The 24,628-nt window shown below is 44.1% G+C and overlaps 2 protein-coding genes across 13 annotated transcripts; one reads left to right on the forward strand and one right to left on the reverse strand.

The window, feature by feature from the left end:
* The first annotated feature begins 1,207 nt into the window (after window positions 1-1,207).
* Window positions 1,208-23,310, forward strand: LOC115028221 (thioredoxin reductase 1, cytoplasmic-like). Of its 10 annotated transcripts, none has more exons than XM_029461796.1 (16): window positions 1,208-1,342; window positions 6,699-6,805; window positions 16,020-16,159; window positions 16,754-16,826; window positions 17,064-17,180; window positions 17,482-17,624; window positions 17,802-17,917; window positions 18,007-18,232; window positions 18,313-18,352; window positions 18,655-18,752; window positions 18,896-18,972; window positions 19,133-19,289; window positions 19,484-19,591; window positions 19,711-19,806; window positions 20,688-20,822; window positions 22,199-23,310. In XM_029461796.1, the coding sequence occupies exons 3-16, from the start codon at window positions 16,070-16,072 to the stop codon at window positions 22,262-22,264; spliced, it is 1,542 nt and encodes a 513-aa protein (XP_029317656.1). In that variant the 5' UTR covers window positions 1,208-1,342; window positions 6,699-6,805; window positions 16,020-16,069; the 3' UTR covers window positions 22,265-23,310. The 10 variants fall into 10 exon arrangements, with proteins under 10 accessions (XP_029317656.1, XP_029317662.1, XP_029317666.1 ...); XM_029461802.1 differs by having other exon boundaries at window positions 16,023-16,159; XM_029461801.1 differs by having other exon boundaries at window positions 1,342-1,473.
* LOC115028224 (nuclear transcription factor Y subunit beta-like) lies at window positions 10,714-14,665 on the reverse strand. 3 transcript variants are annotated; one of them, XM_029461809.1, is made up of 7 exons: window positions 14,531-14,665; window positions 13,208-13,301; window positions 12,989-13,119; window positions 12,687-12,884; window positions 12,002-12,080; window positions 11,815-11,894; window positions 10,714-11,246 (listed from the first exon to the last, which is right to left on the reverse strand). In XM_029461809.1, the coding sequence occupies exons 2-7, from the start codon at window positions 13,299-13,301 to the stop codon at window positions 11,214-11,216; spliced, it is 615 nt and encodes a 204-aa protein (XP_029317669.1). In that variant the 5' UTR covers window positions 14,531-14,665; the 3' UTR covers window positions 10,714-11,213. The 3 variants fall into 3 exon arrangements, with proteins under 3 accessions (XP_029317669.1, XP_029317670.1, XP_029317671.1); XM_029461810.1 differs by lacking the exon at window positions 14,531-14,665 and adding an exon at window positions 14,231-14,375; XM_029461811.1 differs by lacking the exon at window positions 14,531-14,665 and adding an exon at window positions 13,629-13,860.
* Window positions 23,311-24,628: the final 1,318 nt, after the last annotated feature.

The following is a 24,628-nucleotide window of genomic DNA, read 5'->3' on the forward strand; positions in this document are numbered from 1 at the left end:
GCATTGGGGAGCCCTTAATGGTGGGATAGTGGGAGGTGGAGGGGCAGATGTTTCAGCTCTGACTCCTACTGTGCCATTACCACTTTCCTACAGATTCCACAGACCGACATGTAAGCTTCCCAGACCAGTCAACAGTAACACAGAGACGAAACTACGATTTCACTCTCTTCAATTTGTGCACAAATCTTTGTGACGAAGACAAAAAGGCTTCGACTGGCAGCAACCCTGGTTGCAGCACGTCTCAAGTTTGGCATCCACTAATGCTTGTTGTCTTCATCGAGCCTGAATCTGTCTACAAGTTCAGGAAAAAGACTTGTTTGCATTTTTAGATTCTATATGTCTTAATAATCTTTTTATTTGGCTTATATTTCATGTCATATGCAATATATGAGTACAACTTTACAAACTCTTTTTATAAATCTATATGTGTTTTTATCTGTGAATGACACATCATAATAAAACAGTAAAAACACACTGCACTCTCACACACACACTCACACACTGTAGTCTAATATGTACAGCAAAGATTAACTGCAGATCTGAATGAAATCAGGGATGTGGAGATATGAACTATTTGGATATTAGAGGGAAATATTGAATTTGTTTTATATATGATAGTCACAGTATTCTCTGTTCAGATACAGGAGAGCTGCGGCAGCCACGAGCTGAGCCTCACCTCGGATTGCGCAATCCCTCGCGAACTAGGTTGAGCGCATGCATTTGGCGCGTGCCTGTTGCTATCTCTCTGTATGTCGCCAATATAATGTTTACAGACACTTTTATTATGCGTCCTGACTTTCCAGTTAATGTATGTAATGTATGTGTGTAACACATTTAGTCTTGCTGATGTGAGAAGACACCAGGTGAGGCAGACAGTACTGAAGAGGGCGCACGTGAGCCCACAGGTTCGTGCTGCTGCTGTTCTGCGTACAGGGGTGTCAAACATGCGGCCCGCGTGCCAAAACCGGCGGGATGACTTTGCAAAGTGTAAAAATGTGTTGTTTTGATCATAAAGTAAAAGCCTTTGTAGACACACTGTGATCTGTAAGTTGTAACACACATGTGTAAATGATAAATGAGGCCCAATATTGTTGAAATTGCACCTTTTTTTCTTAAGAAATGTCAGGTTGTTCATAATGTTTTGTAAAAAGATCAAATTTGAACATTTTCAGAATGTACTTGTACTTTCTTTGCACTAAAACGAAGGGGAACATTTGGAGTTGTCGTTATCTACAGGTTATTATGCTGTGATGTTACCGGTCCGGCCCACTTGAGATCAAATTGTGCTGTATTTGGCCCCTGAACTAAAATGAGTCTGACACCCCTGTTCTACGCAGAGACGGTAAGAGCCAACACGCTAGCTAACATCAGAGTCAGGTGCACTGTAGCACCGTTTAGTTTAGTTTAGGAAGAAATGGAAGATTATATAAATTGAAACAATTCTCAAAACTGGACTTTCAATCAAAACAGGAGGTAATAAATAAATACCAACGCCGGAGCTAAAAGGTTTTTGGCATACCACTCTAAACTTTAATTTAAAGGAATAATTTGAATAATATTGAAGGAGTATGAATTTAGCAAATATAAATGTAGCTTCTTTTTTCCTCAAATATGTCCCTTACCTGTGTGTATAAAGAATGCTGATATTAGATATGAACATAACCTGTAGTCAATGCTCATGCTGCCAAGACAATGGTGAACAAGCTTTTCTGTTGGGTTCATATATTTGTAAATCTGACTGCCTCACCAGCCTCACAGCACGTCACTAGAATACAATTAAAAATCTAATATTCAATATACTATAAGAGTACTTTCATTCGGATACGTTATGTCATGTTCACTGTTGATAGTTTACATTATACAAATATTTGAAGTAACTTTTTTAATACTTTTGCTCGTACTGGAGCATTTCTACATTATTTTGCAACTTTTCTTTATTAATCCAACAGTTTTGTGCGCGCACCTGTTGCTGTAATCCGGCAGTAATGCTGCTGCTGCTGCTGCACAAAGACACTTCTACCGCTTTCACTCCCACACGCAAACCATGCACATCCCATAATATATTCTCGAGACATACGACATCTCACAGAGAAAGCCCCACAGGTGAACATGCACTTTAAATGAAACTACTCACTGATTGAAAGCAGCAGCCACGTGATCCTCAGAGTCGCGCTCATCCTGTTTCTGCTCGGTTCTTCTCGCGGATGTATTTATCCTTCATGCAGCGCCGCGCGACAATCCGTTACTTTGTATTTGGAGACGGACGGATGATAAAGTCTGGCCGCTGAGTCCCGTCACGCCTTTCTCCTTGAATTTTATCTCAAGTAAATGATCTCGCCCCACGTATTGTTAACTTTTTTCTCCTTCTTCTTCTCTTAAACTGAATGCCAAGAATGCTTTTGTTTGTCTCTGCTGCTTCTTTCTCTCCTCTCTGTGCAGAGTTGGGGATTTGGGGGAAGAGTGTTTCTGCGATTTCCTTGTCTCTCTCTCTCTCTCTCTCTCTCTCTCTCTCTCTCTCTCTCTCTCTCTCTCTCTCTCTCTCTCTCTCCCACACTGGCTGGATGCTGCACTGTGCTGTTAGCAGACCAGGAGCTCTGCCTCCCTTATCATGAGGAACCAGGGGCAGACCCAGTCCGCTCCAATCCCAGAGCTGTGGACTCACTGCTGCCAGGACATTTTGAATAACAAAGGAAGCCGTGAGACAATGTGTTCCCCCTGCTTTTGATTCATTCCTAAAACGGTCCATGTCTCAAGGACGCGGGGTGAAGTCACATCGGCACTGATGTTGTTTGATCACGGGAAAGGCCTGTTTGGATTCCCAGAGTCAGCATGTCTTCATGTTAGCGTGTTTTAAATAGACGCAGGCTGAACGTGTCTGCTGGGGGCCTGTCACTCTGCAGTGAGACAGAAAGGACGAGCAGAAAGACATGTAGCTGCTGATGCAGATGCTTTTCACATATGAGGATGTTTGACATCACGTTCAGCACCAGACATAGATTAAAAGGCATTGTTATTGTATTCATTATCTCTAAGTAACAGTAAAAGTGTTAACTGATGAATGTTAATTCATTCATTTCCCATTAGTCCTCAATGACAGTTTAATTTACTTCAGAGATGTGCACCTGGGTCCAGCTGGTGCGGTGTTTGACTTCTGGATTAAAGGTTTGGTCAGATTGTTGCTCTGCAGGAACCAGCGAGTTTACTCAGCCGCTTGTAGCCATGACGACGGATGTTCACAAACGTCCCAGGAATTGCTTTCAGGGCACTTCTACTAACGCTCCTTTCACTCGGCTCCAAGTCTCCCTTGACTGACGCATCACGACCCGATTTGATCCAGATCCTTGTCTGAACGCAAAACTCAACAACAACAAACTCTTTTCTTGTTAATCATCTAACTGCTATTGTGCTTTTTGTGGAACTGATGCTGAGCTGCTGATGGGAAGTCTGGTAAACAAACAGGAGAGATAACATCAGAGGTGTGGAGCATTTCCTGCCACTGGAAAAGTTAGGACTCATTAATAACAAGCTTCAGAGCTTCAAAGACATCAGGAGCCACGCTTGGACTGCAAATCTCCAAAACGTCCTCTAAGTGATCTCAGGATTGCTGTGTAATTGTGTTTCTACAATACAGTTCTATGTCTGCTGTACTTCACATCCATATCTGACGCAAATGGACGTTAACACCATATTGACGTGTCCTGTGAGAAACATGCTGTCTTTACTGACAGACTGTTTCAAACAGAGGACAGAGAGCTGCGCCACACGGTGCAACAACAATCACCTGAAGTTGGAGGAAGAGGAGGGGGTACCTTCAGGTCCAAATCAATAATGAACTCAGAGCACTGAAGCCCTCTTCAGGAAGGGACAGAGCGACTGTGCAACACACTCTTGCTGATCTTCTGACTCAGCAAAGTGCTGCTGTGCACTGGGGCGTCAGCAAAATGGATTTTATTCACCTAAAAGAAAGACGCCCTGAAATAAAAATCAATGCACAGTGTGTTTTCACCAGCTCACAGTGACTCCTTTAACTCGGAGAATCCAAAGTATATATGTATGACTTATGTTTTCAAGTCCTTCAGGGATTACTGCCAGTAAAGCAACCAATTGGGGGGATTTGTATTTAAAAAATAGAATTGAGGGATATATATATGGACATATCCATCCAGGAGTTGTGGGGAGATGTGATGTGATGTGTGCTGTTCTAATATATTTAAAGTCTCTCCAGGTACCAGGTGTGATTCAGAACACATGTCCTTCCAAGTCTCCACATTTCTGCCCTTGTGTGACATCTTTAACTTGAGTTCAGTCAGCATGGAGAAGAGATGTGATTGGACTTCTCAGTTGTCTCTTTGTGGAACAATCATTTCTACAAAGTGGACACATCAGAAGTAGCTACACAGTGTCCAGACTGAGGCGAGGTGCAGGAGTTATGTCACTTGTGTTTGCACTCACACAGTCAGATTAGCGCTGATGAACACACTGAGTGCGCCTGCATGCATGACTACCAGCAGCCATCCTAATTCCTGCAGCTGGTCAGAGGAATGTCATGTTGACTTTACTGCTTACAGAGCGGTTTGATCCTCGAGCTGCTCGTAGATTTCACCTTCCATTACCTCCGCGTGGCCGGGATGATGCACCTCATCAGGTCAGCTGGATCCAAGCAAATGACAGATGGAGCGAGGGCGGGGGGGAAGGATGTGTCACAGAGCTTCCTGAATGGGACTCACTTTGTTTCTCTTGTCATTGGTCCGCTTGTCAGCTGTGACTCACGAGTAGGAAGGATGTTCTTCATCCACTTTGATGTGAACTTCTGCCACCAATAGACTGCTGAGCACAACTACTTTAATGAGGCTGCTCACGAATGATTCATAACTGAAGGCCGACACCAATGGTGACATTTTGTGCTGATATTCAGTTTCAATTTGAGTGCTTTCATCCCAACAAAATAAAGTTTGGTTCGGATAAACTCACACCATCATGTGTTCTGTGGCGTCTCGTGGCCCTGTGGTTAATACCAAACAATATCCAGTCAGTGCGTCTTTGTTGCACTCACCTCTCTCTCTCCCTGCATTTCCTGTTTGTATCACTTTTTATTTGAAATATTTGAGCTCTTCTTCAAATTCCTGGCATTTCCACTTTTCTGTACTTAAATTGAAAATACCAAAAGTCAACACCCCGAAGTCTTCAGTTGTCCCGAGATCCAGACTCTTCCATTCACACCCAAACTAATGAAATTCTAGATTGACCACATTACTGTGGACGTCACTCCTGACTAATGTCTGACTTTCACGCCACTGATATATACGTGTGTGTGTGTGTGTGTGTGTGTGTGTGTGTGTGTGTGTGTGTGTGTGTGTGTGTGTGTGTGCTGGCACAGAGCCCTGCCCTCTCATGTCCGGCGTTTGGAATTCCTCAGCCGTGAGCTCAGCTCGGTGCCGGCCGGCGCTCCGGTGGTTTTGTCCTCTCTCTGGCCCGGGGCAGCCATCGCTCCCTCCCTCGCTTCATTAGCCCACTACAATGAGGCGGGCATGTCAGGAATGCGAGAGTGCATTCTTCCTCGTACCCCCCAACTCCCCACCAGTAACCTCCTCAGCACCTTCTTGGTCTCCTTTAAACACTCACTAACACCCCCCCCTCCTCACACACACACTCCTCCACGTCTCGCATAGCCTCCCCCTTACCCATCTCCTCTCCTCTCCACCTCCCACCTCGGTGCTCCTCGCTGCTTCTCTCCCAGACCATCATAGCTTTCTGAAATTCTCTTGAGATGTGGTACCAATCACAAGCAGATAAGATTCTAATCCTCCACATTTTTTGTATTAGCTCAGAGCAGATTTACTGCAGCTGACGTCTGTGTGCACGGGGGAAAGTTTTCTCTTCTCATTGCAAAGATCTGACAAATAGTTGTGAACTTATGACTCAAACTCAGTTTGTCAATAAGGTATTAATAATGTTCTCTGACTAATAGCTGCATGGAAACTAATTTAGCATCAGAAACTGCTACAGACTGTGAAGCTCCAGCGTGTCTCTCTTACACTAAAAGTCTATTTGGCATCAAAAGTCATCGTTAACAAAAGATCTTTACTACATGACACGTGCAGAAAATGCTAATTAAATTCTGCTCTTTCATTTATTTTGTTTTCCTTCACTGAGCTGTACGATGCTTTTTATGGCTGCACTTCCATCAAATAGGAATATTTCTCCTTATCGAATCTTCTCTGGAGTTTAAAATCACTTTCTGTGGGTGAGTTTGCACTGACGGATCCAGCAGAGGTTCGGGGATGTTGAGGTTATTTACATTCCTGACTAAAGTTCCTCCTCCATCACTTTTCTGTGGACCGATTGGGGCAAAGTAGGGCTGATTCTCTCTGCCCTCTAGTGAACTCAGAAATGTTCCAATCTGTCGAAATATGTGTAAACAACGTTTACCTTGTTGTGTGAACACAGAACCTGCAGAAGAGCTGCGGGGATGAGTGGTCTTAAATATAACTAATTGTACCTCTTAATTATCCTAATTTATATATCTAATTATTTTCCCTAACCGGAGAATGGATTTTATTATTGTATAATGGTATTGCTTAGTTTTTGTAATTGACTCAAAGTCATAGTAATGTTTAATCTGGTGACGGCTGAAGTGAGAATTTCAAATCTTTCATCAGGAAAATGTTCTTTGTTGTTTGCTTATCATTCCTGTGCAGCGTGGGAGGACGCCTGACATGAGAGGAACGATAGGACGCAGAACACCCCACACCTTGTTATCAGAAGCCTGGTACCAAGTGGAGCTGCATCTGGAGCCATAAGTACAGTACGTGTGTGTGTGTGTGTGTGTGTGTGTGTGTGTGTGTGTGTGTGTGTGTGTGTGCGTGTGTTTCTGAACAGATTTTGGAAAAGGTTCAGTGTCAGGAAGTTCTGCTCCGAGCAAATGCCTCTTTCATCTGCTTTGACTGTAGCACAGCTTTGTTGTTAACCCTCCTTCCTTGAGTTCCATCCGCCAAGCAATCCCCATTCAGAATGTATGGGGAGCACGAGGGGTCAAAGGTTAAAGGGAGGAAGGAGGTGACGCCTAAGAAAGAGTGAGAAGGATGGAGGACGGTGTTTGTGTGCGCCCTGGAGGAACATTCTCCAGACGCTCTGAGAGGAAGCTATCGGGCCTCGGAGGAATCAGTGACAGCGGGGGTCGAGCTGACGCACAGATACCTCTATCTGCCTGTGATAGGACTCACACACTTATCTGGAGGTGCTACTCTGTGGCTACATCTCTGACTGACACCCCAAACTGTCGGCTAGATCCACAGCAGACACACTCTCCGCTGCTCCCTGATGAATAAGGCTTTGTCTTTTGGAGAAGAAATCTCCGAGGTCATTTCCAACTCACCTTTTCTCTGGCAAGCATCAGCAACAAAGAGATGATTCATCTTGAACAGGTGCATTGATGTCAAAGCTTCCCATCCTATCGTGCACTTCTTCCTTCACTGTGTCCTCTCAGTGTCACGTCTCTTCAGTGTAGTAGAGCCCTGCATTATTTCTCCAGTATTTTGTCATGAAGCACAAGGCATAAAAACAGATTCCTGCTTCTTGGACTCCGAGAGAGCAGAGAATCCTTCCACACATGCAGCACACAGCAGCAGATTGTGCGTGTCAGAGGTCTTCTCAGTGACAGGAAATACTCAGTTTGGTCTGGGTCGAGATTACACCGGGGTCATGTAGCTGGTTTGTAATATCGTCATAAACAACAGAGTCTCTTGGCTTTCCTTTGATTTTTCTGCTGATTTCCTTTTCCCCTTACTTACCAGAAGTTCCCCAATCTTGTTGACTTTCCAGTTGGACATTTTCGTTGGCGTCTCCTTCTCCTCCTTCTTCTTCTTTTTCCTTCTTCTTCTTCTTCTTCTTCTTCTGCGGAGGAGGCGGCTGCGGCGTGAGTCTAAGATGGGGGGGATGGAGGGCGGGGAGGGTGCGGAGCGCAGAGGGGCTTGAGCGTCCGGGAAGGAGTCTGGGGCTCCGGTGAGGGGGGGCTGAGGAGGCGGGGAGGAGGCGGGGGCGAGGCGGAGGCGGAGAGGAGTGCGAGGGGGCCGGCGGAGCGAGAAGGCAGGGGACGGAGAAGGCGGCGCCGGACGGAGGAGAGGCGGACAGGCGAGCGCGGAGGAGGGGGGAGGCGAAGGACGGAGAGGGGGCAGGAGGAGCAGAGGCGGGAGAGTAGGAGGAGCGGAGGAGGGGGCGGAGGGAGGCGAAGAGAAGGGAGAGGGGAGGGCGGCGGAGGAGGCGGCGGGAGCAGGCGCGGAGTGGGGGTCGGAGATGCCTAGGGGGACGGAGGCGAGGGGAGTGGCGAGCTTCAGAGCGTGCTCTCTGCGTCGCTGTTCTTCTTCTGTTCTCTTCTTTTTCGTTATTCTTTCTTCTACTTCTTCTCTTCTTTTCTTCTTCTCTTCTTCTTCTTTTCTTCTTCTTCTTCTTCTTCTTCTTTTCTTCTTCTTCTCTGTGAGGAGTAGAATCATGTATCTGACAAAACAATCTACACTCAAGGTTTTCTTACACAATTGTTCTGGAGCTTTTGACTGAATCACACAAACTTCCTCATTAGTTTTCTCGGTTGTCAAAGATGTTCTAACGTTGTTATCTTCGCACTTTATAAAAGCATTTCGTGCTCGATAGTTGATTTTAGGAGTTCTATTCATGACTTTTTGGAAATAGCTGTTGACAAAATGGTCTCCAGTTACCGGCTTGTTCTTCTTCTAACTTTCATACTCATACCCTTACAGTGAATCCTCAGATTACCTTTAAGAAAGAGTATATTATTCCCTCTAGCACCACCCTCAGGACATACTTCACACTTTAGACCGCAGGGACACTTGAACTTGGATTTTCAGTCTAACGTGATTGTTTGCCGTTATTAATAGTGTCATAAATATAACTAAGGGATGGGTGGGGGGTGGGGGAGGGGGGGAGAGAGCAGACACACTGTATAAAAGGAGGAAGAGGAAAGGGAGGAGGCTGGATGTCTTTGTTGGGAGTAGCTTGAGAGTGTCTATTTGTCTGTCCGTCGAGGGATGTAGGACAGTGTGTGTGTGTGTGTGTGTGTGTGTGTGTGTGTGTGTGTGTGTGTGTGTGTGTGTGTGTGTGTGTGTGTGTGTGTGTGGTGTGTGTGGTGTGTGTGGTGGGGGCTCAGGAAACAGGCAGGAGGAGAAAAAGGAGCTTCCCGGGGAAAAGGCTAGGGGCGAACTCCGTGGTTCTATAGGAGGAAATGAGCCACATGGGCCCTGGGGTGGGGCCACCCACAGGAAACATGCCATCACACATTTACATCACATCTACGTTGAGGTATTTCAGAGATTGACCAAGATTACAAACAACAAATGACGAGTGGACGGTTCAAAGCATAAACGTTTTTCCCATAACCCTAGAGAGATATTTAGAGTACATTATAAATGAGTGTAAAGAATGGACACACGTTACATTTTATACCAAGTTTATTAGAGCATGTGGGCCGCGAGGGTCAGGTGACCCACAAAACCTCCTCGTCAGGCGACAATGTGATGATTTGCTGCTCTTCTTTATCAGATCTGATTGTGAAATGAATATTTTAAGGACTAAAACAAGCAAATTAAATACATCATCTTGAGAGTTGGGATTACGTTCCCTAATCTCAAAAGGATGTATTCAAATTGGGGCTTTAAACGTGCTGCATTTAATGACTTGATTTATTTTTACTTTGTAAACTTATTTGAAAGTCAGAAGTCAGAGTACAGTATTTGTTTATAGGAGTAAAATATTTACTTATTTTCTCACTTAAAACTCCTTATTCCTGTTTTTAAGGCGTAATGTTCCCCTCGAGCATGTGATATCAATGTTTACCACAAGGTGGCAGCGTTTCACAAACAACCAACAACTGCCTGGAGCTTCATGAAGCTGGTATTTGCAGAAACCAGGCACACAATATCTGGTGGGAAAGTCCATGAAGAGTATCCAGCCAAGAGGAAGTCCCACCGCACTAACTAATAAAACCTCTGCTTGATTTACTGTCCTTTGTCCTCTCCTGTCTCCCTGTCTCCTCTCCTGTTTGGGTTGGCAGGCAGAGGACACAAATAAGAGTCAGCAGCCCAATGCTCGTAAAGTGTGTCTTTTTCTGGCAATGTTTCATCCTGCTGGCAGCTCAGAAAAGGAAAACTGCAGATCTAGTCATCAGATAAATACTTCCTCCTTCCACTTTGGCTGCTGTTGCTTTGTCATTAGTGAATGTTTTGGCTTCAGTCTGACTTTGCTTATAAGAGAGGATTATGGAGAGGCTGCTGAGCACCTCAGTGAGCTGTCCACCTTCCTCCTGCAGGATGGAGGGTTCAACTCGGGCTTCATGATCTGCACTGCTGCTGCGACAGGGGATTTTATATTTCCAGAAATATAAATATTCTCATGCAAAGCCTCATTCTGATTTTAGGAAGTCATTATTTTGAAAAACTGTACCGATCATTTATAATTTTCTAGTAAATTCAATCATTTGGCTCGTTCACTCACAACCTGCTTCAGATACAAAAGCTCTCCGTAGACATTAAGTCGTCTTTATTTATTTATTAACAATTGCAACTTAAAAAGCAGAATTAGCATAAAGCACCAGTAGAAGTGTGATGTGCTCTATTTGATTGGCCAGTGCAGGGTTCTGGAATGGTGTCACACGGCGTTGAGGGAAAGAATGTGCTAAAAATAAAAATGGAGACATTTTAAACATCACTTTTGAATTTTTATTCAAAGGATTTACATAACATTAAAGCACATGGTAATTTGTGTTAACTTACAAAAGAGCTGCATGATCTGATGCGACAGTGACAGCGTGCCTTCTCTCCGTTCAAACAGAGAAGGGGTTCGTAAATAAACATCTAATACAACACTTCCCATCCCCACCCCCACCCCGCCCCAAAAGAAATAAAACGCATAAAAAGCAAACAGCACACACGCACAAAAATAATTTGACCACTAAATCATGTAATAAGACTAGCCTTTAAAATAAAGCCTCAATTTCCCAGCTGGTTTGGATGCAATCCAAAACATTTGGTACCTCACAACTAGGAACTACACTTTCTACTGAACAGGTAGTGATTTCTCTGTACATGAGGGTTTCCTCCTCCCTGTCCGTCCGGTAACCTTTACCCTGTGGCGGGATCAGAGGTCATCCGCCGAGTGCGGGCCCGGTGAGGAGCCGCTGTGTACGGGCTCGGGGTAAGGCCTCGTCATGAAAACTGGATCTGTTGTACAGTGGGAATCTGCAACACAGGCACAAAGTTCAAATGGAGATTAGTGGTAGATTATTTTCCAATTTATTTATCATCCAGATCAGTCAGGGAACTCTGAACGTAGCAACATGCAACAAATCCAACGAGAGATGTATTATTATCATCATCAATGAGCCATTTCGACCGATACGAATCGTTTTGTTGTTTGTTGTAGCAGCTGGTAAACAAGACTAACTTATCACCGCCGTCCCAAAAAATTACATTTGATCTTTGTGATAATGTTATAATTTACCGTAACCCACTACTCGTTTTACTGAATAGAGCCTGAACGCATCATAATGTAACTAACTGTAACTCTGTGTTACCGTTATCTGCTAACAGCTAACAGCTAACAGCTAACGGTAATTAGCTCTTCTCCTGACGATTCCGCCACAAATGTGCATGAATGAAGCCATCTTGTTGGTTTCTTATCGCTGATCACTAACTAGAAAGCATTAATGTCGATCTCCTAATCGCGTATTTTTACTGAATATTGGCCGATCGATCAGGACGTCCCTGAATCCAGTCGGTGCAGAGCTGCTGCCTCGGTGAGTTGTACCTGTTGATATGAGGTGGTGTACACCATGACGTTCTGCTGCTGACCATCAGCTGTGATGATCCCCGCTGGCAGTGGATTTGCTGATGAGGGCAGAAATGTGTATTTTAATGACATTTTATGTCAAAAGAAGTTGAATACAAACAAATATGAGGACACATTTTAATAGATTTGAACCATTGAAACTTACTGAAGCTTTCGTCTGTGAGATCATCTCCCAGGCCTTCTCCCACAGACACTCCAGGAATCCCCTTCTCGCCCTTCATGGCCTGGAAGAGAAGCAGAACTCATTACACATGTGAGCACAGCGACATCTGGGATCTGAACAACAATGTGCTGTCTACTGGTTCAAGCTTCAGGCCTTTGCAGTCACACGAAGAAACCTTGAAATCAGAAGATTAAGAGGAGAACACTGCTATTGGTCGGGCCGTAATAAAATCCATCAAATCGATTGTTTTTAAGCATTTAACACAAGTTGTGACTCTACCCATGTTCTTGCTGAAGTTCCCAACACATATGGCAACCCAGCTGCTTCATGCTCTGTCTGTTGCCAGCTGGGCTGCTTTTAATCACAATGGGCAGAAAGAAGTGTTAGTGGGCAGACAGACACACTGGGGCTGGGTAAGATTATTTGGATTATTATTTATTTATTTTTAACCAGAGTTAAAATCAACACTGGGCGACTTTTGAGTTGTTAGACTGGAATCAAGAGAGGGATTTTAAAATGGATCACCTGAGCTGTAAACCATGAAACATACGATACAAACGAGTTTGAGGTTCAATATTTGCATAAGAAGGCCTCTACGCCATAGAATGGACATTTAAATATGAATGAAACAGCATCAAAGTATCGCTACACGGTGGATGTGTCTCACCTCTCTGAACTTTTGCAGATAGAGCTTCAGCGGCTCCACGTACATGTCGAAACCCAGCGTGGACATGGCGAACAGGATGTCTTCTCCGTTGATGGTCTTCCTCTTCTCCTGGTGGCAGCGCTCGCTCGCCTCTGACGTGATGAAGCTGATGAACTCGCTCACACACTCCTGCACACACTCTTTGGCGTCTTTCGCAATCTGTGGAAAACAGAAACTAGTTACCCCTGCCACACTAAACGTAATCAAATGTCTATAATGACACTTTGATTATTCCTGCTCCCTCCCTTCTCTCTCCTACTCACCTTTCCGGTCTGAGGAACAGCGTTCTTCATGATGCGAGCCACATTGGCGATAGGAAGATAGATGTCCTGCTCCCTGAAGTTCTCTTTGATGCCACTGTCGTCATGGTCGTTCAGATTCTCCTCCCCATCATCTACAGAAAACAAACACACACAGAGTTAGCTCTTTGGGACCTGAATCTAAACACAACCATGATGATCTACACTTTGGCTGCTCCTCACCATCTTGAGACTGGAGAACATAGTGACCGGAGGCCATGTACTCTCCAGTGATGCCCAGCTGGGACGCGTCGGTGGTCGAGTTGTCTCCGTCCATCTACAACACAAACACGTCTCATTTCAACATCTGAAGTTAAACCTGCATAAATGTACCAAACATCTCAAATCCACTCCATGGAATCACACAGCAGACAATCCATGCAGAAGGGAGAATTATACTTTCACAAATAAGATTTCCTCAGCTGTTTAAGACTCAATCCTGCCATTCAGGCAGCATACTATAGACAACATGGGGTTTTCCATATTGAACACATAAAGCCATAAATGAGGACTTCTGACGGTTTTGATAATTATGTACATGTAATGACTAAACATGCATCTACTTTCAAAGTAGTGCATGTCCGCGTCAACTCTAAATCCTCACTGTAGCGCTGAGCTGAGCGGTTATGTTAGAGATGAACCAGGTGTGTGTGCTGCTTTGTCTCCTTTTCGTTATCTGCCTTGGATATAAACGGGGTCTGGTATTGAGCCAGATGTTGCATTAGGCTCGTTTCCATTTCACAGACAGACTAGTTGTGCAGCCTCATTTAGAGGATGGGGATATTTTCAGACGTTGAATACGAATGCTACCAAAAATATCCCCCTCCCCCTCCCCGCGCAGTTTTATATGATGAAATGTGTTTGCTGTCGGGGGGGGGGGCAGCAGTCTGAAAAGACATCTGGCTCGACTCTGGGGTTGTGAGCTAGCGTTAGTCGTGTTAGTGCAGTTAGCATTGTACCTTAAATTAAACGTGCTAGTTAGATGGTCGTAAACGCGCAGCGAGGCCAGTTTACGTTAGCAACACGCTACATACATTGATCTGTGTTTAGCTTTCGTATGCTAACTAGCAGATGCCCGCCGCGGGTATGGGAGATGTTTAGCTAACGTTAGCCACGGATGGAGCTAGCTAGTTAGCCATCTTCTCTGGTGTGAATACAACTAATGAGTTCAGCATGATGAAGAGAGACTGTCCAGCGGGCTGTTACCTTCTGTAGTTAACCTATTCAGGTACATAGTGACCCTTGAATACATTTTCATTGTTAGTCCACAGTATCTGGCGCCTGCAGAGACCGTGGTGGCCTGTTCTTTGTCGTACAGAGCGGAGCAAGACGTGGCCGGGGCCGAAATGTTAAATTGGCGTTTATAAAGTTTCGCCCGCTGGATACTTCCTGATGAGCAGCCCTCATTCACTCAGACAACAAATAAAAAATCAGACAGAGACGGACATTTCCATTCGAGCTAACGAGAAATCGGTTAGCAATCATTGGCCGGAGCCAGGCACAAACCTGCAATGAAGCCCTGGTTGGTTACCTTCCTGAGACGGCTGTTTGGTTGGACAGAAAATGGCTGCGAAAGGACCAGTCCCAGCGCGTAGCCGCGGCTGCACTACCACCACTGACCGGGAGAGGGCCGTGCTGCGTTCAGGGACTCCTCGCAAGCTCCTTCCTCACAGTTTAAAGTAAATCCAGCCGTGGAAACCATATGTTGTAGTAACTTCATTTGTCAACTCGGCTCCTGTAGTCAATTGAAAGCTGTTCGATTTTAATTGTTTCACAATGTTTAGCTGCTTTAGTTGAATTATCAAGGCCCGGCACAGAGTCACTGTATTCTGACGACAACGAGGAGAAATACACACGCAATGTGCACTTTCAGAGCAACGTTATTTGGTAGTAATCGCACTTTATTTTCAAAATTCCTACATTAATGGCTGCACGAGAATGCATCTCGTGTAACCTACAAGGGCTCCGCCAAAGTTTCCCCCTCCCTCCACTTCTGTCACGAAAACTGCTGAAGTTTCAACCGCAAATGTTTCTGTGGAAAAAGAAACACGTTTAGAGGTCTGAAGTGCTGCACTGAAGGACAACATTCCCATAGAAAGTATATTTAGGACTTTTAAGAGTCTATTAAGTGCAATGACACAGGCATGTGATGTGTAGAAAACAGTCCAGAGACGTGCAAACATTGCGCCTCATTCATTTTGGACAACAGTAAGGTAGGCTGTGTTGTACCGAACAGCTTTTTCCTGCTAACACAAAATAAAGTTTATTGGCAAATGTAATTGTATCTAGAGGGTTCAGGTAGTTTGACATGTTTATTTGCTGTGCTGTGTGTTTCTGATGCCTATTTTGGCAGTCTTGGTGAAAGCAGCTGTTTACTAAAATCAGCTTGACATTAAAGTGTTTCTCCACAAGATGTCGCCGGTCACCTTCACATTATTGGGGCTCTTGTAATGGCTCTGTATGGACACATTTAAAAAAGGAAGTTATGTTTTTACACGGATATTGACCATTTCCCTTTGTGTTTCTGTCAGACTCTGGAAAATAAATAAAATACAATGAAAACCGTCTCATGAAAATTCTAATGTCAGCAATTCAGTGCCATTTAAACAAAGTAGACATCATGTAGTTTTTTCCCATTTTCAATATGCATGTTTATTTGTGTTATCAGTGCTATAAGTTTAATAATGTCAGTTATTTGAGCACACTATAACACCGTGATTATGTTTTATTCTTATACTGTCTCAAAGTCTAAATGCTGTTAAATGTTGTTTTTTCCATCGCGACAGGAAACACAGAAACACAAACTGCAATTTGTTGGTGTTACACGTCTAAATCAACATTCAGAAATGCCGTCATTGGAAGTCATCCGGTACAATCCACACGCAGTCTGCACTCAGTAAGAGCTCAGGGGCCAAAGTCCCTCCTCACAGAGTGTGTGTGTGTGTGTGTGTGTGTGTGTGTGTGTGTGTGTGTGTGTGTGTGTGTGTGCTTCCAGCAGTAACACCAGAGGTCGGCTCTCGCTGTCCGGAATCTCAGCAGTGAAACATGGACCCACCAACCGGACCATCTCTGGGTCCTCACGACTACGACCTGCTGGTCATTGGAGGGGGGTCAGGAGGCCTGGCTGTGGCAAAGGTGAGTTCAATTCTTAAGCTCTGCAGTCAGTCAGAATATTTACAGACCTTCGGTTTGTTTCCTGTCCAAGCTTCTTTTGCTTTCTGTTTTTCTATAGTTCTGTCCTCTCTGAAGGAAAGCACGGCCTAAAGAAAGTGAATCCATGTATTCTACATATTCATACACTTTCCTTGTGTGCATTTACAGGGAAGCAGCCTCAGGCTCCCTCCAACAATGCTCAATAAATATCTATAAAAAGAAAAGTGTGCAAGTAAAAGCTAACTCTGAAACTCTGAAGTTAAAATATAATATATTAGTTCCCCTGCATGCATCCAGCTGCAACTTGTGCTTCATGAGGAAACTCCACCAACTCAGAATTACTGCTATTCTGCTCGATGTACACACACTTTGCCAACGCTCAGATAATTATCATATTAATGGGCTTTATGGTAATGAGATGATCTGTAAGCAGCTCTAGAGGAAAGTGGAAATGCGATGAAGAGCAAGAGCTGGGACAAATGCTTAACCTGCTTCAATATTTAATTTCCCTCTTTCTCTGCTGTCTGTCTCTGTCGCTCTCAATTATTCCGTTTGTCTCTCCTCTCGCTCCTTTAGGAAGCGGCAGGGTTGAGGAGGAAGGTGCTGATCCTTGACCTTGTGGCTCCCTCGCCAAGAGGCACCGAGAGAGGCGAGTGTTTCATTCTCCCAGTCTGAAGAGTCATGGTGCTTATGAAGCATTTCTCTCTGTTTTGTTTGTGAGGTTTCACAGACTGAGGTGTGATGTTGGTTGAAATGATTCTCTTAATCTTCTCACTTCCTATTTGCTGTCATGTTCTCATTTTCTATCTTTTCCTTTGGTGTCTTTCTTATTGTCTTCTGTTTTCATTTTCTAAATGTTCTTTTCATTGCTTCTCTTTTCCTCCAGAACTGGGAGGTTCCAGTCTCAACATGGACAGCATCAGGAAATATCTTCAGCAGGCGTCTCTGTTGGGGAAAGCTATTCAACACTGTCAGGCTTATGGCTGGAGGTTGAAAGAGCATGGTAATTAAGAAAGATAGGATTATAATATCATGATATATTTATATTAATTAATTAATTTATATTATATATATATTTATATTATATAAATATATATAATATAAATATATATAATATATATATATATATATATAAAATTATATTTCAAAGGTTTAAATGACATTTTGAAAGTCACATTTGTTGTGAAAACTTGAAACATTTCAGCAGTGTAATAATGATAAAATCTAATTATATAAATACTTTGATGTTAAATGAAACTTCTGTAACAAGTGTTTTTAGGAATGCAATGTTTGGTTCACGTGAGTGTGTCACAGCTGGAGCGAGCTGGTGGAGGGTGTGCAAGAGCAGCTGAAGACTCGCAGTTTGGAGTTGAAGAGGGAGCTGAAGAGCGCGGGAGTCTTTTACCTCCAGGCTCGTGGAGAGTTAGTGGCGCCGCACACAGTGGAGGTAAACCGTTACTACATGTTCTGTATCTTCCAGATCTGTGATGGAATTGTGGAATGTTTCAGAAGTATGTAGCTGCGTATACATACAGAATACTTTACATTAGCACCTACAACCTCTCTCCACGTCTCCACCTGCAGCAGCAGAGTCAGCTGTGTTCTCTTGTTTTTGTTGGATCAGGTGACGGGTGTGAACGGGAGGAAGAGGCGTCTGACAGCTGAGACCGTGGTCATCACTACAGGAGACCGACCTCAGTACCTGGGCGTACCTGGGGACAGGGAGTTCTGCCTAACCAGGTCAACCAGCACTCAAACATCAGACTCCACATGTGATGAAATGTGTCTAAATAAACAGAGTGCATGATGGACCCTCTCTCCCCCCGCAGTGAGGATCTCCTCTCACTGCCTCACCCTCCAGGTCGGACCCTGGTGGTAGGCGGCTCTGCAGAGGGTTTGGAGTGCGCCGGTTTCCTGTTTGGCCTCGGCCTGCCGGTTACTGTCATGCCGCAGCCCGACCTGCTCCCTGGGTTCGATCAGAAAATGGCAGAGAAGATAGAAAATCACATGATCGTTAGTGGAGTGGACTTCCTTTATAACTGCTCACTCGCCAAGGTACTGAATCAGATGAAGACGAGGATCACTTACGTTCGACACCTGGAAATGTTCTTCTTTAATAAAGTGTTGATCTGCAGGTGGAGCAGACTGAAGCTGGCAGCGAGGAGGTCGTTTCAGGTTTGGCAATATTTCACAGAAATGCAAATATAAGAGAGAAGTCCATAAACTTTATGTGGTAGAACTTTGCTAAAGTAGATAAAGCAGGAAATTACTGAGCCTTTAAAAAAATAAGAAACTATATCTGTGACCGGTTTTGAATGCCACAGACTCGGGAAGTAATTAAACTACGGAGAAAATTAGCAATTGTTTGGGGACTTTATGGGCTGAAACTGGCATCTCTGTTAATACAACTTCTTGATTTACAATGTATAGTCTGAATGATTGCATTACATATTATCTTTTATTATTATTGTAATTAGGTGATTCTGCACCAGCACCACAGCAGGCTTCTCGGGGGCGACTTCGAGTGACCATCATCTCCCCAGAAGGCCGAACTAAACAGGAAGACTTTGATACGGTACGTTATCTGCGTCCAGCTCGTCTGTTTTTACCGTTGATGTTTTAAAGAACAGTAGAAATCCGCCCTTCTTTAGATGGATGACGATGCATTTTTGATGCATCCTGTGGACCTGCATCATCCGTGTGTCTGTGTGTGTGCAGGTGCTGCTCACCGTTGGAAGGAAAGCCTTCACCAGTGGGATCGGCCTGGAGTGTGTTGGGGTGCAGTGCAGCCAGGAGTATGTTTTCACATTCATGTCGACCTCAGCGTGTGTGTGGCAGGTTTTGTTTAAGGGTGTGTGTGTGTGTGTGTGTGTGTGTGTGTGTGTGTGTGTGTGTGTGTGTGTGTGTGTGTGTGTGTGTGTGTGTGTGTGTGTGTGTGTGTGTGTGTGTGCGCAGCACGGGCAGGATCCTGGTGAATGAGAGCGATCAGACCAGCGTAGATCATATTTACGCCATCGGATCAGTGCAGCATGGACGCCCCTCCACTACCGGCCTCTCGGTGCATGCTGGGACACTGCTGGCCCGGCGCCTCTACAGAGGAAGCAGCATCTTGGTACACAGTTTAGAAGTATTTAAACTGTGTCATGATGCAACATTTCTACATGGCTTCTGATCAGACAAATGAATCACCAAGATCTAATGTGTTTAATTGTATTTTTTCAAGCATTTTGAGGTTTTTTGGTGTATTTTTTTAAATGTTTGTGATCGAAATGCTGCATATGAGCAAATCTAATTGTTCATTCACAGTGTGATTACTCCAACGTGCCCACTGTCGTGCTCACTCAACTGGAATACGCTTCCTGTGGTCTGTCTGAGGAGAAGGCCAATCTAACATTTGGAGAAGCCAGTGTCGAGGTGCACACACACACACACACACACACACACACACACACACACACACACACACACACGCACTCACACAAAAAAGCATGCATACATAATGATCTCAAAAGTAAATGTCTGCCCTCCTGCAGGTGTATCACAGCTACTACTGGCCCCTGGAGTGGACACTTCCTGCCAGGAATAAAAACTCCTGCTATGTGAAAGTGATCTGCAACATCCCCGACCGTGTAAGACTTTTAATTTATTTGCACTAATCAGTATTTTAATGTTAACAACAGATGAAACCGCTATGTGTTATGTAAAAGGAGTTTCTGGTAGTGATGAACCCACAGAGATCACCAGCTGATCACATCCAATACTAAACCTCTGATGTGTAACTGTGTACTTCTAGTTCTGTCCAAAGTAAAGTGTGTTGTGCAGCACCTCAGCTGTAAACTGAGATTCTTTGCTTTCTCTGGAGATATTTAGTCACAATGACCCCCCACAATAGTTCACAGCGTATTATTCCTCCCACCCCGTCATCATATTTTTAGCTCTTTCCACAATTGACTTGGCACCACTCGAGATAACTGCATTTCAGAAAGTATCTCTGCCAAGCGGCTGGTAACTGTTAATATCAACGCTCTCGGCTCATTATCACTTTATTCCCTGTCTGCACGTTTGGGTCATGATTGGAAAACACTGCGGCCGTCATGACCACTAAACAGCTTTTAATGATTCCATTTGTTTTTGTTGTTCTAAATGTGTGAGAGGGGACTTGGGACTCACTAACAAGCAGCAGCTTGAACTCAACGACTGTGACATGGACACGACTGTTGGACTCACATGCTGAGGAACTTACAGGATCATACAGGATCCCGGGGACTTGAAACAAGGCTCAGACTTCTGTCCACACAGATCAAGGGACGCTGACTCATGTTGGACTTTGACTCGCACACATTTGGGATTTGGGACCCAGTTTCGATGTGACCTTAATGAAAGTGGGACTTTCTTTGCATGTGAAGTTGGCAATACTGATTCAGACTTTAAGTCCATGAGACTACAGATACCCAGACTTGAATCTTCAAGTCTAACATGACATTGGTGCTCTGACTCTGTTTCTCAACAGGAGCTTGTGGTCGGTGTTCATGTCATGGGTCCCAATGCTGGAGATATCCTCCAGGGCTTCGTTGCAGCGATGAAATGTGGTCTTACCAAACAACAGCTGGACGCCACAGTGGGCCTTCACCCCGGGTCAGCCCAGGTCAGCATTCTATGTTCCACACTATTACATAAACAGCTGATGTGATGGCTTTTAAAGAGAAGTGGGGTTGTGTGAGTGTATTTCCTGCAGAAGATGGCGCTGCAGCCCAGACAGGAGTTACAGCACGGAAGCTAAGTAATGTACTGCTGTGGACGGGGAAGTCTGCAGAACTTATTTCAGCCACCTTAAAAAATCTATATGAGTTTATATGCTATATTTAGAACATTGTCATGAGAGGCAGCTCTTGTGTCATGTGAGGAGAAGTTACTGTTTATTCCAATAGAGTCCACAGCTCTACATGGCTTTACTGCCGGGCCATAACTCCTGTCTGCTTCTCTGGGACCGATCATCTGTAGGTAATACACTGGAAATGGAGAAGTACCTCGTAAAAACCTCACTTCCAACAATCCAAACGATCCCTTTAAGGCACAATATTGCATCCAGTAGCTCTTGACAAAGAAATAGATTTGTCTGTCACTTACTTGATGTCCCGTCACGCTCTGTTTTGACTGCTGAGAGGTCAGTTTTCAGACATTACCATGTTCAGTCCTTGGGAAAGCTCTGCTGTCCGGGGTCATTGCCAGAGCAGCAGATTCAAATGAGTTTCCTGCTCTGAATGCTGCCTGCCTGAATTATTCATGGAAATATTTAATAAACCTCCCAGTCCATCTCAGTGGAGACTGACCTCCGAGTACATAAGCGGGTTAATACTTGACATTTTCTAAACTTAATTAATAAGGCATTGAATGGAGTGTTACATAGAGGCCACTGGTTCTGGCTCTGTCAGCTCAGAGGGAGTTTGGGGAGGTCGTGTAATGGCTAATCATAGACCCCCTGCTGGGCTGATTGATTCCTCTGAGGGAAGCAGGATCCTGTGATTATGAACCTTTTATTGACTGAATGTTTTACAGAAGAGAGCTCAGACATTTGCTCTCAGATTCCGGTCGTGTAAATGCTTTTAAAGGTGTCTCTGTTCAGCATAAGTTGTAATATTTTCCTTCATACGTTGAGTGATTTTGATGGCGTTTTGGCTGCAGTGTGGACGCAGATCATTCGGCTGGTCAGTGCTGCACCAATTATTTTCTTATATCAACCATAAATCAAAAGATTATTTATAATGTGAAAGGTGTTGTTTGTATCCCACAGAGACTTCACTTCCCCTCAGCTATAAATATAGGAATTAAAAATGGAAGCCTGCAGTCCCCATCTTACACCTCTCTTTGTTTTATAGAGTAAAAGTCTTGACTTGTCACATTTCCATGTTACTGAATAACATAATGTGTTAATACTTTCTGTGTAGCAGAGGACAAAGTGAGAAGTCTTTTTCTCACAGTGTCCCTGTTGATGCACTGATGGGGTCTCTCTCTGCTGCTTAGGTGCTGAGCTCATTGACCCAAACCCAGCGGATGTCTGAGGCCTTGATGGTGAGGGGAAACTGCTGAGGCTAGCCCCCTGCTGTCAATCACAGTTGCTTACGGCAACAGTATAAGACAGCAGGGATGTGATTGCTTTCACCTTGACGAGTGACCTGGCAGGATGGCAAACTGACCGTCCTATGACGTCCTCACCCGAAGCCTGACAGACAGGCGGGCGTGGACTGACGCCCTGCTGCTGACACGTCTTGTGTTGTGTGTTGTGTGTGTGTGTGTGTGCTGCTTTAGCTTTGTTTGCATTTTGTTATGAACCACTTGCTTTGAGCAGAACTTTGAGATATACAGTACAGTACCATTGAAGCGTTATTATGGCACTCACATTTAAGGAAGATAAGATGCTCCCTAAGGTTCTGCCCCTGAAAGCCTCTGTAAGCTTTAATACAGCTGAGTTTTTAAAGGCTGCAGGAGAGTGATAAGACGCTGGGATTTGATGCATTTAAATGGAGTATAAGCTCAGGATTATACTCTATGTTTTTGTTGCTGTGGCACGAGCCTCAGCGCTTTTACAGCCTTATTTTCATGTAATGAACTAGACGGGGATTAAAGAATTACCCAAATATAATGTTTAATGGCAAACACGCTCATTTTAATTTATGCATATGGTGTTTTACTTGAGACATTAGGCCAGAGTTCCTGATCTTGTTTGATTTTCCTCTTTTATATTCTCTCTCTGATTCACTGCCTCTGAGCATAGTCTTACAACAACACTTGAATATTCATGCGGAGCATTAGGTGAAGTGTCTCATACAAATGAATGCAGGGACTGGAGTGCAGGTATTTGTTAAAAGCATGCCGCTGACCCTCAGAAGTGGCACCTCAGCTCCCCACTCTGCATACAACACAATACTGTATGACTCAAGGGCGTCCTTTTCATTCTTGGTGTGTTGCTCTCCATTCAACACATGTTACTGCCCGTCCTGCCGTGCATTGCTTGTTAAACATTGTAGCTGTTAGAGCAGGGGTGGGGAACCTCCGGCCTCCGGGGCCGTATATGGACGAACGATTATTTCTTTGAGGAAGTAAAAGGCCAGTGTGTCTAGTTTGTGCGGACGCGCTTGCGGTGATGAAAAATAATCTCGAGCGTCATTACAGCACGAAACATGCCGAACTGCACGAGCTGAAAGGGCGAGTGCGTTTGGATAAAGTTAACGCTCTTCGCCGGAGTTTGGCCCAACAAGCAGCTCTCTCCAGAGCGGAACATACAAACATGGACAGATAGAGAGGTAGACCACCACACCAAGAACAGACTAGTTCCACCACTGCTGTGCAATTATCACTGCCATTTACAATACTCCCTTTAGTTTCTATCAACCTCTTGGTACTTACTGTATATTATTTTTTATTCTATTTAATTTTTGTGTTCTGCCTTTTTACTTCATATGTTCTTTTGCTGTGACAAGATAAATGTCCCCGTTGTGGGACTAATAAAGGATTTCTGATAGAACAGAAAGATACATGGATAAAAACGTTGCTTTTCTGCACAACATAAAAGAAAGGTGAAATGAATGGGCTGTGTCTTAAATACATTTTGTAGAGGTTATGAGTTCAATAGTTTTTACGGCCCTCGAAGGATGTTATAAAAAATAAAATGGCCCTTGATAGGAAAAAGGTTCCCCACCCCTGCGTTAGATGCACGTTTGTTGGAGGTTATCCTCCAGACCACCTTCTGATTCTGACAGACCTGCTTGTGTAAGTAAGACAGATATCCTTATTAGAAAAAGTGCACGGGAGTTTCTCTTTTGGCATGTGCCTGAAAATGCCATTAGAACATAATTTGATCAAAGCGAAGCAGCTTGTGTGACTTTGTGCACAGCAAGGTTAAGACGCTGCATGCAGGTGAATCTATCTGTCTCTGCCTCGGTCTTGGACTGTGTTCAAGGGTTTCACCTGACGCCTGCGCAGTGTGTGCTGTTACACCACTAGATGGCACTGCAGCTGTATGTGCAGTAGAGTGAAGCGGTACTGGGAAGAAAGAAAACTGATGTGTGTGAGGAAACTATTACAGTAATACTGATTGTACTACTGCTACTATAAGTACTACTGATATTATTACTCGTACTGTGAGCTCCACCAATAAAACGTCTTATAATACTACTTTAGCTACGACAACTTACTGCTGCTATCATAACAGAGAGTTATACATATTAATATTACTTTAACTACTTTATTGTCACAGTAATATTACCACTGATATTACCACTAAAACTCTGTGTTGAAATAAGTATTTGCTAAAGTAAAAGAAAGGGATCTGAAGTGAGAAAAGACCACATATCATCAAACTTCAAAGCTTTAGCACAAATAGTATTATAAGCAATAATATTGAATTGTATTACTCATATCCTGTTGGGTATTTCAATCTATAATACTAATAAT

This window comes from Cottoperca gobio, chromosome 23 (genome assembly GCF_900634415.1).
Source record: "Cottoperca gobio chromosome 23, fCotGob3.1, whole genome shotgun sequence".
In the NCBI taxonomy this organism is placed as follows: Eukaryota; Metazoa; Chordata; class Actinopteri; order Perciformes; family Bovichtidae; genus Cottoperca; species Cottoperca gobio.

Excerpts from the sequence above, each read along its gene's own strand:
- LOC115028224 (XM_029461809.1), bottom strand. The coding sequence starts at position 13,301 with ATGGACGGAGACAACTCGACCACCGACGCGTCCCAGCTGGGCATCACT. Across the intron at positions 11,895-12,001 it reads TCTCACAGACGAAAGCTTCA|CAAATCCACTGCCAGCGGGG; the intron begins GTAAGTTTCAAT and ends TGCCCTCATCAG. Across the intron at positions 11,247-11,814 it reads ACACCACCTCATATCAACAG|ATTCCCACTGTACAACAGAT; the intron begins GTACAACTCACC and ends CCTGTGTTGCAG.
- LOC115028221 (XM_029461796.1), top strand. The coding sequence starts at position 16,070 with ATGGACCCACCAACCGGACCATCTCTGGGTCCTCACGACTACGACCTG. Across the intron at positions 17,625-17,801 it reads TGGCGCCGCACACAGTGGAG|GTGACGGGTGTGAACGGGAG; the intron begins GTAAACCGTTAC and ends TTGTTGGATCAG. Across the intron at positions 19,592-19,710 it reads TTGGAGAAGCCAGTGTCGAG|GTGTATCACAGCTACTACTG; the intron begins GTGCACACACAC and ends GCCCTCCTGCAG.